Source organism: Rattus norvegicus, chromosome 8 (assembly GCF_036323735.1).
Source record: "Rattus norvegicus strain BN/NHsdMcwi chromosome 8, GRCr8, whole genome shotgun sequence".
NCBI lineage: Eukaryota > Metazoa > Chordata > Mammalia > Rodentia > Muridae > Rattus > Rattus norvegicus.
Window position 1 is genome coordinate 31,834,431 of NC_086026.1, and position 16,786 is coordinate 31,851,216.

The 16,786-nt window shown below is 43.9% G+C and overlaps 1 protein-coding gene and 1 long non-coding RNA gene across 5 annotated transcripts in view; one reads left to right on the forward strand and one right to left on the reverse strand.

Annotated features, from left to right (window-relative positions):
- Window positions 1-889: 889 nt before the first annotated feature.
- LOC108351663 (uncharacterized) lies at window positions 890-16,487 on the forward strand. Of its 2 annotated transcripts, XR_005488008.2 has the most exons (4): window positions 890-1,229; window positions 4,254-4,463; window positions 6,418-6,553; window positions 6,801-16,487. It is a non-coding gene; the product is annotated as an uncharacterized LOC108351663 (long non-coding RNA). The 2 variants fall into 2 exon arrangements; XR_001839276.3 differs by having other exon boundaries at window positions 6,418-16,487.
- The window catches only part of Herpud2 (HERPUD family member 2), a 45,004-nt gene continuing 43,003 nt past the window's right edge, over window positions 14,786-16,786 (reverse strand). For 2 of the 3 annotated variants that reach the window (NM_001024988.2, XM_039081017.2), the window contains 2 exons: window positions 16,110-16,224; window positions 14,786-15,651 (listed from right to left, as the gene is read on the reverse strand). In NM_001024988.2, the coding sequence (NP_001020159.2) occupies window positions 15,490-15,651; window positions 16,110-16,224 (277 nt within the window). In that variant the 3' untranslated portion in view covers window positions 14,786-15,489. Of the gene's footprint in view, window positions 15,652-16,109; window positions 16,225-16,786 lie in introns of those variants that run through there. The other variant, XM_017595533.3, reaches the window with a different exon arrangement.

Genomic DNA, 16,786 nt, shown 5'->3' on the forward strand with positions numbered 1-16,786 from the left:
AAGTTGGGCAAGGCAAACCAACAGAAGAAAAAGAGCCACACGAGAAGGCACAAGAATCAGAAACCCACTCACATGTTCTGGAGTCCCATTAAAGTGCTAAGCTGAAAGATATGATAGCTACACAGAGGACCTGGTACAGACCCCGGCAGGCCCTGAGCTCACTGCTTCAGTCTCTGTGAGCTCATACAACCTTTGCTCAGTTGATTTAGAGGGTCTGGTTCTCCTGGTGTCCTGTGTCCTCCACACCTCTGTTCTCATGCTCCTTCAGGTTCCTCTGACACTGAGTTCTCTGAGCCCCAAGGGGAGGGGTTTGGTAGAGACATCTCTTTAAAGCTATCGTGCTCTCTCTCTCTCTCTCTCTCTCTCTCTCTCTCTCTCTCTCTCTCTCTTTCGTCTCCTCTCTGTCTCTCTGACTCTGTCTCTCTCGTGTATGTCTCCTTCTCTCTTTCGTCTCCCCTCTCTCTCTCTCTCTCTCTCTCTCTCTCTCTCGTGTGTGTGTGTGTGTGTGTGTGTGTGTGTGTGTGTGTGTGTGTGTCCTGGGACATTTTGCAGGCAGGACAGATTTTAGACCAAAGGTTTTGTGGTCTGGTGGGTGTTTACATTTCTCTTTTGACAGCCTGCAAAGTACCTAAACATACCACAGTCACCAGAGATGCGGTGAAGGCTCTATGTAGTCACCAGCTCTACCTCTCCATGCTCCATGAATTGTGTGGGTGTTGTCTTCAACAGTGGGTCCTTACTGTTAATTTGTAAGCTATTGTCTTGGCAACAGCCTGGGTTCTTTGGGGATTCCCGTGGAACCCCTTTGGCCAACAATTAGATGAAACCCAACACCAATAATGGAAGCTTTCTTTGGTGGCAGGAGATGATCAGTTGGGATAACCTCCATTTTTTAGGAGACCTCACTAAATTCATATATTTTAGCAACGTTTCAGTGCACTGGGTTACCATACCGTCCTCAAACATCCCTCAGTTCTAGCTGTCTCTCCTCACATTCCTTCAACCCCTTCTCCCCTTTCCCTTCCCCAATCCTTCTGTTTCTGTCCCGCCCCCTTGGAGGAACTTAGCCAATCAGGCCCCGCTACAATGCTGGCATATGTGCCTCCCTGAGACATCCTAGAATCCGTTGGCACAGCAAGAGACTGCTGATGGAGAGAGCCACTGAGGAAAAGACAGCACCACATCTGGCTACCTGAGAGCCCACGAGATCCTGGGGGTGAAGGTATCAGGTTCGTCCGGTTCCTGTAATAAACGAGTCTGCTTTTTCCACTTGTCCAACTCCCAGCCTGTGTCATTGACTGTGCACCTTCCCACCCCTGCTCCAAAGGGTCCTGGTTGGGGTTACAAGCAGCACCCCCTCACCAGCCCAAGCCCCAATCCACCTGTAAAATTTCTTCTATTTCTTCCTCCCAGGGAAATCTACATTTCCCCCCATCCTCTTCCTTTATCGCTAACCTGTCTGAGTCTACTAATAGCCACATGTAAGTCAATACATATCATTTTTATTTTTCTAGAACTGTGCTACATCAATCTGGGTTTTTGTTTTTTTTTTTTTTTCATTCCATCCATGTGCCTCCAAATTTCATGCCATCGGGTTTTTTTTTTAACAGCTGGGTAATGCTTTGTTGTATAAATGTACCGTACTTTCTTTATCCATTCTTCTGTTGAGGGACATTTAGATTGTTTCCAATGTCTGGCTATTTTGAATAGAATAATAATAAACATGAAAGGAACCACCTTGCTTTTTAAACAAGACAAGGTTTTTTAAATGTTACAGAGTTTTAGAAATAAAAAAAAAACCACCGCCAGGCTCATCCCTCTACTAAGGCAACGGTGTCTTTCTAAGGAGGCCAGATTGCTCTCATTTTTATCGGTGCCTTCTGCTTCCCTGTAGCATACAGTTTCCAGACAAAGATCTCTGTCTACGGTGGACGCTGCTTCCATCCACAGCTGAAAACTCAGCCTTAAGCACCAGACCCCTTCGTTCGCTGCCTTTCGACCATCGTCGGTCTAGCTGTCCACTCTGCTCCTTTATTGACTAAAGGTGATGCAGGATTCTTTAGTGTGGACCAGAGAAGAGGTCCCCCTTTACACAGCTTCCTCTGTCAGCACAGGGAGACCACACCATCCATTAGCTCGATACACATCTCTACAGTACGTTCAGAGACTGGTACTGCATGCTATGCCTTTCTTTGAATCCACCCAGGATCTCTAACTCTGTGAATCAGTCTCATATTAAAATCTCATCCTGACACTAATTTCTGGTGTTTTCCTTTAAAGATAAGCAAGCCCAGAGGCCTAAGACACCAACGTTTTATAAAACTAAGCAATGCCTGACTTGCGTTACCGTAAATGGGCAGATTGGTATTCACTTCCTACAAGACACAAAATGCCACAGGTTGCACAAATCTTGTTATTTCCCAGAGACGACTCCTCCTCTCACACCCAGGTGAATTATTATAGAATCCTGTAGTAAATGCCTAACCCTCTCACAACCTTCTGACAACCTGCTCCATCTTGCCATGCTGGCCCGCCATCTACCAAAGCAGAGAGTTACCCAGACAACTCTCTGGAGCTTTTCAGTCGGAGTATAATTTATGTGCCAAATCATAATATCTATCTTGAAAATATTTAAAAAGTCAATATAGTGAAAAGCTTTCCCTTGTCTCTTTCTTGAAATTCTTCTCCTGCTTAACCCAATTTTCTAAGTCACTTAGAGGCCTTTAAACAAAATGAAATCTTAATGACGGCTCTTCCATGAATAATTAATTGTTGGTGTACAATCATCTCAACAAAATCCATTCTCATTAGATTAGAAGTTCCGCCAAGATGCATGGGTGCGTTGTAGGCATTTCTACATCTTTCTTGTATCTCCCCTTCTTTCTATTTCTTGTCTGTGTTTGGGACTCGTAATTCCATCCCCCTGACAGCTTCCAAAGAGAAATAACTATAAGACCATTAAAGGCCCTGGGGAAGTGTAAGCTGCATCCCTGCTTTGAAATACAGTGGCTTAGCTGAAGACAGTAGCAGTGGGGAAAAGCTTAGAACTGCTGCGGTCGGAAACCAGGGTTTGTTCTTTCAGAGGGAGCAGTGTCATGTGCCTAACTCCCTTTGTACAAACTGATTTCTCCACTGACCAGATGCCTGTGTTTTCTGTCCTCTTGATGAGCAGAAAATTTGGATAGAAGGGAACACTATAACAAGAGGTTCTTGAGAATTCTTTTCAGGTGACACTGGGCAACGTTATGGTCACAGCGGGAGACACTAAAGGTCATTTCCCACTCAGGAAGCAGAGAGCTGAGACCCTCACCTGTAACAGTTGGCACCACTGTCTCCATACCTTAGTGCCTTTTCCCCATTCCTCCTTAGTCCTTACACATAAATACATTCAGGGGTTCCAACGGATTGCAGAATCTTATCTCATTAAATCTCTGCTTTAAGTTTTAAAAAGCTAATCCAGAAGAAGAAAGATTGTATATATAACCTTAAACACGTGTTTACATTTTTTTCTAAATGGGTTGCATGACTTTTCCCTACAGTCATGGGAACAAGTTTCCATTCACCAAACCCAAGGCATGAGCAGCAGAGCAAATAAAGGACTCCAGTCAAGTCCAGGATGGAGAAGTAGAGTTTATTGGACGGACTTACAGGAGCATGGGTGAGGAGCTGCCTTCAGGAGCTTGGGCAGCTTCGTACCTGAAACGCCCACCCCAGCATGGATGCCGTCCAAGGAAAGCTGCATCTCTAGACATCCTCACCCACCTTTCGGTCACCTCCACTTCAAAGTGTCATCTCCACAGTGTGTACTGCTTAGACCACCTTGGAGAGGCACTTCAGAATCTTGAACTCTCCGTCCTTTCTGAGTTTCCTAAGTTTCTTAGCTTCCTAAGTCTTCTGAGCTTTCCTTCTCACTCCAGGAGAAAATAATTCAATCCAGGGGAAATAGCTACACAATGAGGCATCTACGTTTTGGAGTATAACTTGAGCACTGTTGTTTTTCAGAGCAATGGTCTAAGGAACACCCGCTCTGGACTGGATGTGGCAGTGGCAAGGGCTTTTGCTTCATCGTGATCATAAGTAGTAATAATCCTCTTACAGAATATCCTTGTATACTGTTTCCCCTCATTTGGTCTCATTGCCGTCTCTGTGGTGGCATTGAGGTCTCTACAACGGTGACTTAAAAGGCTGCCAGGTAACTCTGAGTAGATGCGACCCAGCAGCCACTTCTCTCTCCACTTCTCTCTCTTTTTTAGATTTATTTATTCATTATATATCAGAACCCTGTCAATGTCTTCAGACACACCAGAAGAGGGCATCGGATCTCTTTACAGATGGTTGTGAGCCACCATGTGGTGGCTGGGATTTGAACTCAGGACCTCTGGAAGAGCAGCCAGTGCTCTTAACCACTGAGCCATCTCTCCAGCCCCTCTCTCCACTTCTTACCACTGACGGTACTGTTGCAGGTGAGCATGTTTCTGAGTGAACTTTTATTCATTTGTGTTCCTAGGTTCAACTATCAGAAACAAAAATCATTCTATAAAAAGAGAACCCTTTTTGACAGTTTGTGAAGGTTTCCATAGAACCATTGTGCTAACATGTGCTCCCCCACGTTCTCAGATGCACCCAGATAAAATAGGCCAACCAACCCTCAGCACCATGTACACAGGAGAGTAGACTTGTGGTTTTGTGAAATGCAGAAGTATTTGAAATGTATTAAATCCAAAGAACAATAAAATTATACTCATGTGTACATTACCCCGGTTAAGAAAAAGTGTAGCATGACTACCTCAGATGATGTACATAGTATATAGTACATACATCATTGCTATACTGGGGCAGTCACAGACAGGTCACACAATCTCCTTGACTTAAAATGCCAAGAACAAAATGTCATAATAAACCCATTCCTATGTTAAAAAAAATAATGTATGGTAATAATTTTAAAGTACATGCAAACATTGGGAGATACAGTTCACAAACTCTAATGGAGGCCTGAAACAGTATATAATACCAACCCATATAGAGCTGGATTCTGATGTTTGAAGACTGGTCCCACATGAAAGACAGAAGACAGGCAGACAGATCTGGAATTACACAGAACACAGTTTACCAGAGGATGACCAAAGCATAGTCCTAAGTAACAACAAAACCAGTAGAATTCCCAACATGTGAATCAGAGAGATGTATTTATGGATTAGACAAAAGTAACTGTTTGATCTCTGGGATGTACCTGGCTCATGTTAAGATGATATTAAAGGGAGAGACAGCTCTGGAGAGAGGGTCTGATGGTAAAAACCTACACAGGACTCCGAGGACTTACATAAGGTTTTGTCAATTTGTGTTTTGCTGCACAACCATGTAGACAAGCAAGCTAGGACTACTTAAGGGCAGTCCTGGTAGGGATGACTCAAGAAGGCTGTGGTCATGTCGAGCTGCATCTACATGACTAATAAAAAAAAGCATTACGATATGCTGCAATGGAAGTTGTGTGGCTGTGCTTGCTCAGAGTGTCCTATTGTTCCGTTCTTGCCCTGCCTACGTGCTGATGTGTGCTGACATACCATCTCCAGGATGGGTGACGCGGGAAGGGGGTCAACAGACATTGTGAGGTCCCCTTAGGCTGTTACAAAAGGGTCATTTGAACGCTACCACTGCAATGACAGCATAGAGCACAGTACGGCCTGAAACTCGTGCTTTGTTCATCGGGGGACGCTCACATTTAATATTCTCTGTGCACAGTAACCGAAACCACAGAATGCAGGATGTCTATCACAGGCCACACAGGCCTGCCTTCACCCCAGGAGTAACTCCAGGCAACTCTGAATCGCTTCTATCTTATGATTTGATCACTTTGGAGGGTTCTTTAAAAAATTTATCAAAATTAGGATGAATAAAAAACAGCACAGAGAACCTACACTGCTATAATTGCCTTTTCCACCACACCCACTTCCTTTATTGGGAAGAACTGCCACAAGCTGTCGCCTCTACCCTGAGGAGGCTGGCAGCATGGCCCTACCCTTGCACAGGACTTCCCATTGCAGGTGACCACTGTCACGGTGCCCCATTTCCCTAGGAGATAACCATCCCTGCCTCTACTGTTAGTCCTCCCTAGCTTGTCCGCACGGTTTAAAGACTATGACTGAGAAGCACATGCCTATGGAATATGAAGGAAGCATGATCACTATTACAAAGGCACGCATCGAAAGACGTAAGATGGCAGGTTGTCTAGGTGACAACTGACTTCAGGGTCCCTGAGGATTTACAAGCCTTTTTAGGCATATCACTGGGCAAGGCCACGAGTGAGCCTTGGAAACCAGAGGTTATCAACGTGGGGCATTTAACAGAACAGTAATTTGGGTAATTGGCCACATGTCTATCAAAGGGAAAGAAATGCTTTGTATTTTCTTATAAATTCAGAGAAACCATCTAACAGGCCTAAGAAGCTATTTAAGATGAATCCAAATACCAAGGAGGAAGTAAGGATTTTAACGGTACATCATCGGCAAGTGATGAGAGCATGGACTACTTTTATCAGGTCGCTTCGCCTTCATGTGTGAGTATGGCACTGAGGCAGCATCTTGGAGTGGGCGGTACTCAGTGTGCAGTGGCCATCTTCTTTGTGTGCTTGTGACAGCCATCCTGGGGTCTTCCCTCACTATGCCCAGGGGCAGTCCCTTCAACTCCCCCACATAAATCTCCTGGTTCAGCCACTATGGAAATCACCGTGGCAGCTCTTCAGGAAGTTGAGAATTTCTCTACCTCAAGAACCAGCTGTAATATTCTGGGATGTCCACCCACAGGCTCTCCATCCTACCACAGAGATGCTTACTTGTTCATCCATGTTCACATCTGCGCTATCCATAGTAGCCAAAAGTTGGAAATAGCCTAGATGCCGCGCCTGCAGCAGAGATAACCGAGCTCCAGGGCAGACATGACTCCTGAGTGGGAGCCGGTTCGAGGGTTCGCACCACACGTGGTTAAGCCCCCTGCTTGCATGCGGCGGACTCCAAGAAGATGTGCACCTGGACTTGCCCCCTGCTGCAAACTTGGCTCTGGGCTGATGGGCATCTGGGTCATGGGAAAGATCGTTGTCAGCACTTATTTCTTTATTTTTTCTTTGTTTGATTCTGAATATGATCTTGGCAAGACAGAGACTTCCTTTAATAATAGGACAGAAGGTCGTGATCTATTTTTGATCACTAATACCACAAGCTTTCCTGCTTCCTCTTTATAGCAGACAGAGCCTCTGATGACAGGGACTCCAAGGTTGCAGATTATGTCTTCTCTTATAGATAAGGAAATATAAGATTTAGCAAAGAATTATACTTATAAGGATAGTGATGCTTCTTCTATTAGGTGTTGGTAGAACTGTTGAGAAATGATTCCTTGAGCTTTGGGTCGGCTATGAATATTTTACAGAGTATAGAAACAGGTGGTGGCAACCAGGTACTTACAGGGGACCATATGTGCATTGACCAACGGATGCTCCATTACCATATACTGGAGAATATGATTTGAATTTTGATAGGTGGGTTACTAAGGATGGATATAAGGTCAGGTATTTGTCACTGCCTTGGTCAGAAAGATTGGCAAGAGCCCGTCCTCCTTGGTGTGTGCTCTCAGAAGAAGAGAAATGGGAGGTAAGGTCACAGATCATCAGATACTTTAGACAGGGATCAGGCATGCAATATTATTGCCCCAAGCCTTGGATGTACATCTATAGGACTAACAAAGATGGGATCAAAGGGTTAACTAGAGCGATAGAACTAGATGCACAGACCTGATGGCGTAAGATATGCCAGACTTGCGGTCCCCTGAAACTTCCTCCTTGATGTGACAAACGGAAAACTAGACTAGGCTGGCTGACTGTGGCTCGTCTGAAAAAAAAGCAAGCTATACCTTTTTGCAGAAAAATCAAATGTTCTTGGCCATGGTCCAAGATTGTTATGCAATGAAAATTGTGTATAAATGTCTGATGCTCTCTCAGTAAAGTTGCAACAGCTGACCACACTCTCTCTGTGTCTGTGTCTCTGTTCGCCATCCCGTCTCCGCTCCACGCGTGTCCTCAACAGGGGTCTCCCCGCGGATCCTTGGAACCTCCAAGATTGCCGACCGCGGCACCTAGATGCCCATCAGTTGATGAAAGAGTAATGGAAATGTGGTACATTTACACCGTGGAATAGTATTCAAGTGTTAATAAAAATGAAATTATGAAATTCACAGGTAAATGGATGGAGCTTAAAAAAAAAGTCTTCCTCAGTGAGGTAATGCAGACTGCAAAAGGCAAATATTGCATGTTTTATGTATGAATTTTAGCTTTAAATATGTGTGCTACAATCTCCATAGCTAGAGAGCTTAGGTGTCTAGTTAGGGGCCAGGGGAAAAAGAGGATGTCTTGAGGAAGAGGAAATAGAATATAGGGTTATAGAGAGATAAAGGGAAAACTAGAATTATGAGGATTAAGTGGGGAGGAGATGTATCTTAGTTAGGGTTTCTATTGCTACAGTGAAACACCATGACCACAAAGCAAGTTTGGGAGGAAAGGGCTTATTTGACTTACACTTGTATATCACTACTGTTCCTCATCAAAGGAAGTCAGGGCAGGAACTCAAGCAGGAACCTGAAGGCAGGGGCTGATGCAGAGACCATGGAGGAGTGCTTTTTGCTGGCTTGCTTTCCACGACTTACTCAGCCTTCTTATAGATCCTGGGACCACTAGCTCAGGGATGCAACCATTCACATTGAGCTAGGCTCTCCCCCATCAATAACTAATTAAGAAAAATGCCTTATATGCAGATCTTATGGAGGCATCTTCTCAGTTAAGCTTCCCTTCTTTCAGATAACTCTAGTGAGTATGTCAAGTTGACCTAAGACCAGCCAGCACACAGTGGGACAGCAGGGTAAAGGAAGGAATACATCAATGGATAAGTGATACTAAAGGCCTTTTGAAAATCTGTGTGAAAACTTACTACTATAGAACGTTTAAAATACATATATAAAGGTAACCTAAGTGACACCCTAAATAACAAAATAGACAATGCCCAACTAGACATTGTATGCCACCAACCAAAACCTCCAGTGCCAGGAATGGGTTATATCTTGTTGAGTCATTGGCCAAAGGTCCCATGGAACCTCCTCCTCTGTGATGGTTTGTATATGCTTGGTCCAGGGTGTGGCACTATTAGGATGTGTGACCTTGTTGAAGTAGGTGTGTCACTGTGAGTGTGGGAGTTAAGACCCTCTGTCCTATTGAACTACCTGAAGACCCAGCTATACCTCTCTTGGGCATATACCCAAAAGATGCCCCAACATATAACAAAGACACGTGCTCCACTATGTTTATAGCAGCCTTATTTATAATAGCCAGAAGCTGGAAAGAACCCAGATGCCCTTCAACAGAGGAATGGATACTGAAAATGTGGTACATCTACACAATAGAATACTACTCAGCTATCAAAAACAATGACTTTATGAAATTCATAGGCAAATGGATGGAACTGGAAAATATCATCCTGAGTGAGGTAACCCAATCACAGAAAAACACACATGGTATGCACTCACTGATAAGTGGATATTAGCCCAAATGCTTGAATTACCTTAGAAGCACAGAACACATGAAACTCAAGAAGGATGACCAAAATGCGAATGCTTCACTCCTTCTTTAAAAGGGGAACAAGAATACCCTTGGCAGGGAATAGGGAGGCACAGTTTAGAACAGAGGCAGAAGGAACACCCATTCAGAGCCTGCCCCACATGTGGCCCATACATATACAGCCACCCAAATAGACAAGATGGACGAAGGAAAGAAGTGCAGGCCGACAGGAGCCGGATGTAGATCTCTCCTGAGAGACACAGCCAGAATACAGCAAATACATAGGCGAATGCCATCATTAAACCACTGAACTGAGAATGGGACCCCTGTTGAAGGAATCTTAGAAAGGACTGAAAGAGCTTGAAGGGGCTTGAGACCCCATATGAACAACAATGCCAGGCAACCAGAGCTTCCAGGGACTAAGCCACTACCCAAAGACTATACATGGACTGACCCTGGACTCTGACCCCATAGGTAGCAATGAATAGCCTAGTAAGAGCACCAGTGGAAGGGGAAGCCCTTGGTCCTGCCAAGACTGAACCCCCAGTGAACGTGACTGTTGGGGGGAGGGCGGTAATGGAGGGGAGGGGAACACCGATAGAGAATGGGAGGAGGAGGGGTTAGGGGGGATGTTGGCCAGGAAACTGGGAAGGGGAATAACAATTGAAATGTAAATAAGAAATACTCAATAAAGATGGGGAAAAAATGGTTTATTAGGTCCCAAATGTCTCAAGCTAAGGATAGCAGGAAAAATGTTGAGTGGTCATGTGTGGCTCTGTATTAGCTTCATAACTTCATTGTAACATTTTTAAAACTTCCAGAATTATAAATTCAGATTGTAAGAGCTAAAGGAATGACGTCAAAACAGCACTTAGCAATTAAGATCATCTTGGTTTAGATCTTTTGGTTTCAGGCAATAATGATTAAATCCCTGAACTATGGAATCAGAAAAAGAAAGAAAGAAAGCTATTCTCTAAAGAATAGCTAAATGGGCATAAGGTGTGGGATGGAACCTCAGTAAACAAAAGCTCAGAGCGTGAATAGATCGGTGCTATTAGAGTCTCTCCAATACTGAAATGGCTCTCGCCTGGAAAGCAATGGTCCAGTCCCACCACCAGGAACTGATTCAGGATGGAGAGAGCCTCAGATAGTCGCAAGGAATGGCCAACTCTGCCGAAGGCATTTCATTAGCACCTGGAGCGCCCTCCTCTTCTATCTAACACCTTTGAGTCACCTGTACAAGGACCAACTCTGTTTTCTAATATACTATAATCATGTGAGAGTAAAATTTTATACTTTTATGCCACTTTCAATCTTGAAACAACTTCAAAATTTACCATGAATTATAAACTGCACTGAAAAGAAAATCCCTGTATACTACTTACCCATCTTTTCAAGACGCTAATATTGAAGAAAGACACAGTACAATAATCAAAACTGCGACAGGACCTTTGGAAGCATCACTATTAGCTAAGCTACAGGCTATATTCGATTGCTAATAGTTGCCCCACAAATATCCTTCATCTGAAGTCCTAGGTGCAACTAGCTACCCTGGCTCCTTATTGCCCCCAATCCCTCACTGACAAGGTAGATTCCCAGTCTTCCTCTCTCATAACCGCCATCCTTCTGAGAAGTGTCATAAACCCGGGAAACCCCCGGAGTGGCTTCATTCAAAACATCTCTGTGGTTAGTTCCAAGGTGTCTGGATGAACTGGCTTTTCTTGCAGGAAGAACTGCAATCACCAGCAAGCCCTAGAGTAGACAGAGGAGGGTGGGAATACGGTTGGTAGGTGCAGGCGTGCACCGCCCCCCGGCCCATGCCCACCACCCCTAGCTTACTGATAAAAGGAGGTTTGTAATCTCTTGTCTCTTTGAACACCTGCCACAGTGCGGAGCTGGTTACCTAGACATCCCCCTCATTCACAAGATCTGCTGGGAGCATGGATGCCTACATGGACTCGTCAGGGCTGCTTAGGACCAGGAGTAATTAGTAACAATGGTTTCCAACCTTCCTTGAAGTTTTACACCAAGACCACATTATCAAGGTCAAAGGTTTCCTCTCTTACATGCTTTTTCTCCTTAAGGTAAGGTAGCATCCTCCCGACCAGGCTCCCCAAGAGCGGAGGAAAAAAAAAATGTCAACAGCATAGATAGTGTGGTACTACATCACCACCTAGTGTTCAAAGTAACACAGTGCAGCCTAGACCTACCTCTGCCGTTCTGTCCATCACTGGGAATAATTGGTTCACAATCTTCAAGATACACAAAAACTTGGCAAGCTTGCTCTAAATTTCCAGCGTGACAAGCCAGATTTACCAGGGAAAAACTCTGGAGTCTGGCAATCCCTCCTCTTGTTTTAGCAAGCTTTGTTCAGTTACTGACCTTCCTAATACTTTTTTTTTCCCCCTACAAATACATGAGTGCTGAATCCATACCAGGCCCAATAAACGTGTTCCCTTTCATCCCCTACACCACTGGTTTCTCAACCATGAGACCCCACAGGGGTGGCATAGCAAATATCCTGCCTATCAGATATTTATATTGCAATTTATAACAGTAGCAACATTAGTTATTAAGTAGCAACAAAACAATTTTGTGGTTGGGGGTCACCACAACACGAGCAGCAGCGTTAAAGGGTTGCAGCATTAAGAAGACTGAGAAACATTGCTCTGTATCTTTTTGTAAACCAAAAACCTTCCATATCACCCTGAAATGACCAGAGGAGAGTTCAGAAAAGGCTTCTGAACTCTTACTTTTGTTGCTAATACGTCTGCTCGTCCCTAACATCAGCAGGTGCCAATCATTCTCCTCAGCTCTGGAGCACTCGTCTCTGGCAGCCCTGCGATCATGGTAATAAATGTTTACACCATGACTTTTCTTGTTTTCACAACAGAAAGCTTGGTGCAAAACAAGCTCACCCTACTTTGCTTCAGAGCTAAGAACCCCACATGCCTTGTTCGTAAGACTGGACTGTAAATGTTGAGAGTGCACAGTATGAAACGAACAGAATGCTATGATGTACCACCTGCAGGGTCTGGAGCGAGTTACTTAATTAAGTGTGGTGTTCTCATCTGGGAAACAGAAGTAACACTTGGAAGTTACAACCCTGAGTTGTTTTGAAAACATTTTAAAATGATGGTGTACAATTAACATAGAATAGGTATCCTGTCTTGTTTTGTCAACTTGATACAAGCTAGTTATTTGGGAAGAGAAATCTCAACTGAGAAAATGCCTCAGTCAGACTACCTGTAGGCAAGACTGTAAGGTATTTTCTTGATTAGTGATTTATGTTAGTGCACCTAGCCAATTGTGGGCAGTGCCACCCCTGTGCAAATGGTCCTGGGTGATATAAGAACGCAAGTTAAGCAAGCCATGGGGAGGAAGCCATGGGGAGCAAGCCATGGGGAGCAAGCCATGGGGAGCAAGCCAGTAGGCAAGAATCTTCATGCTCTTCCCTTTAGTTCCTGCCTCTAGGCTCCAGCCTTGAGTTCCTACCCTGACTTCCCTGCAAGGTGAACTTTCCTCCCCAAGTTGCTTTTGGTCACGGTGGTCATCCCAGGGCAGCAGGAATATGGCATGTGTTTAAACATCAGCCTTAAAGTATCTATTATGTGACTGGGCAAGATGGCCCCAAACCAGCCTCTTCTGTGCTTCTTCCATGAGAATGGCAATGGGTGAAGACCATGTGTGTTCATGGTTTCCCACTTGCCTCTTGTAGCCTTGGGTCACTCGGAGAGACTTGAGCTGCTGCACGTACTCCACGAACAGTGTGTGCAAGCAGTGGTCTGCAGTCAGTGGAAGAGTCCGAATTCAGCAGGACTGGGAAGTGAGTGTTGACAAGATGACTTCCAAATGGCTCCCCAAGACTGGGACCTCCAGGATGTACCCAGAGGACGATTCTCAGCAGGCTCCATGGGGTCCTTTAAGCACTGTTCCATATTCCTGTTCTGCATGTTTCCTGATGCTTGAATATCGGAACATCCAAAGTATAATGAATATAAAAGAAATGAGGCACAATAAATGTGCTTTGTGCCCACCAGAAGGCTGCCACACCTTGCAGTCCCAAGGGTGGACCTTCCGCCAGTGGAGATGAGCCAGCTAGCCGCACTGGCTTCCCAGAGCCTGGCCCACTTCTACAGCTCCAGTGCCAGCATTGCAGAGTCAACAAGATTCAAGGTGACCGCAGTCCACTAAACTGTGGATATCGAGCCTAACTATGAGGGAAAAATTAATCATGGATTTAAAAAAACAAACCTGCCGCTGGACTACACAACTGTGGCTCCAGAACTGGTCTCCAGCCCAGGGCCATCTCAGCAGTGATGGTGGGGAGACAGCGACGGCTTAGTATACTAGGCTGTGGGGTCACGCGACAGAGCAAATGTCTCCTCTCCCCTGCCCTTGAATCGCCCTTCTTTGTCCACACATAACAGAATCTTTCACTGGAGAAAACCTCATCTTCTCTGTCAAGTGTAAGAAATAGAAGAAGTCCTTAGAAGCATTCTAGAGAACATGGTTCTGGTTGTCACTAGTCACCAGTGGCCTTCGGACCAGTCCCCCGACTTCTGTATACCCTCTTTCCCTATCTGAAAACCATCTTTAAGCAGCACGGCTGTTCGGCACCATCAGGCCCCTCCAAAACATGGCGGACACCTGACTAGTTTGTTTTTACCAAGACTTACTAAAAGTCAGGCTGGTGTGATTAAATTAACAAAATAGAGATAATAAGTAAAAACAGGAACACATTTACTATCTCTAGAACCTATAGCTACTCCCCTCTCAGGCAAACCTGACCAGCATCTTCCTCCTGAGGCTCGGCCTGAGACACAGTATCCTGCAGTGTCCCTGTAACTATGGCACTTCCACAAAAGTGCCCCCAAGGTGCTGCTTCTCAACAAATCCCACAAGGCTTCTCGCTAGCTCCCAACAAAAGGAAATACACTTATCAGGAGTTCCGATAGCTATGCGTTCCTCTGCTAGAACTGCAGACTTTTCTGTAGGAGCCTCAGGTCCCAGCCCGGGGAGCATATCTGCCAGCATCAGTTGGCCTGAAAACTAAGAGGTGCCCTTTGGAATGGAAAAAGGCCAAACTGACCTGAAAGACATTAAGTCTTTCAAAAAAAACTTGTAAAATTTAAATATACTTTTGCAGGTAAATTAGTATTGAAGAGCTTAAATAAGTATCCCATAAGGCTGTTTATCATAATTGACTTTTTATTTAAAAAAGTACAGGGAGCAATTTCCAGCATATTTTATAAAAGTACTGCCATATCAAACATTTTGTGTCACTTAATTCCAATGAAGAGCTGCCTTTTTTTCTTTTAAGGTACTAATTCCAACTGATGGGACATGTGTCCTTAAAATAGAAAGTTTCCATCATTTATTCAAATGTCAAAATTAATATTTTTGAGAAGTTTATTGCTTTATGGGTGGGCAAGATGCTACTAGCACATTTTAGGTAAATAAACTTTATTAAAAACTATGAGGTCATTTCTGTTTAAAACTTTCAGGATAATTCACAGAAAATAGATATATTTATTCAAAGTACACACTGAAGGGCTGGCCATCTAGCTATGAACATTTAAAGTGTAGCAGCTCTTTAAAGAAGTAACACACAGTGGTTCTGCTCAGCGCACTACACATAATTGAAATGAATAAAACTGGAAGACCAGTACTGTTAGGCTATGTTCTGTTAGGATCTTTAAACAAACAAAGAGAAACCACAAGCTTAGTAGTCCATTTGTGCTTAAAATATTCATATGCATGAGAAGCTTAAAGAAAAGACCTCTGTACATGATCATCAAAAAAAAAAGTTATACATTTTTTTTAAAATTGCACTGTTATTTAAACCACTTTCCTAAAGTCAAACCCTCCTTTGCAGCTGGCACAGTTTTTCAGGTCTAATTGGCAACTTGGGGAGGCCCCTCTGGTATCAGTGAAGTAAAAAAGGTGGTGATAAAAGACCAAGCGGAAGCCATTAGCCCAGGCCTTTGAGCTGCACTGGCATCTTCACCTGCATCTTCTCCACTCTCATCTTCGAGTCCATCATCCATAAGGCGCTCCTTTCAAACAACACAAACATACTCCTGAGTACTCGGTACCACACACAAGCCTATATTAGCAGAGGGCTAACGCTTTCTGTGGCTAGAAGAAATCTGAGTGTGTCAGTAGAGCAAATGGTAATCCAGGGCCACTAGAAATCTCTGCGAAGTCTAAAATCCATAAATTCTGCAGTGTGCAAATAACTGACAATATAATACATCTTTACCGCAGGCATAATTTCCTTTCTAGACTGTGTTTGGAAGCTAATGCTTCCCATTTGTTCTAACATACACTATGACTAACTCGGGCATTCCACGCCCAGTACCCAGATGAAACCACCCCAGTTTCTACGCTAGCTTTCTCTCCGTGGGCCTTCCACAGGTATCTATGGGACATCCAGGGTGTATCATCGTGTCTGTCCCATGTAGGGCTAAGGGCTATCTGCCTTTAAAAATCCACTCAAACCTCCATAACCTACCATTTCTTCAAGTTCTAGGTTGTTTGCATTCTGCCCCTCGTTGTTAGCGTCAACATTGTTGGGAGCCTGTTGTTGACCGCCTTCTTGCCTGAAAGGAAACCATCCAGCTTGGTGTCTGTTCAGTGAAACAGAAAGAAAAGAAGCCACAGTCACTTGTATTTGTAACACAATTAAGTAGTGTCCCTCAAGAAAAGTAAACTACTGGAGCTATTATAAAAGATAAAGAACAGGTATCGTCCTTCAAGCTAGGGGATTTCTCAAGGTAATGCCGGCAAAACAAAACCCAATTCAACCCTGAAAGCTTATATTGCACATAACTGGCTCAGTGTGACACATTAAATCACAAAACCTTTGGGACAAAAAAAAAAAAAAAAGAAATATAACTAGGTATATTTCTTTGCCTCTTAAAGAGAAGGCACAGCCAGGAAAAAAAAAATCTACTTATAGAAAAGTATGACCTATGTTTCTAAGATCATTATTGATAAAACATAACTTTAAAGAACAACCTTATGAGAGCACTTATCATATATCTGAGTTCTAAATAACTGGGTGTCTGTGAATCACGGGATTAAACATTTATATAAAATACAATAAACAAAACCTCTACTTTAACCAGGTCTGATAAACTCTTACACAAGACTCTTGTCCTCACTCTTGGGTAGCAGAATATGCTAGAC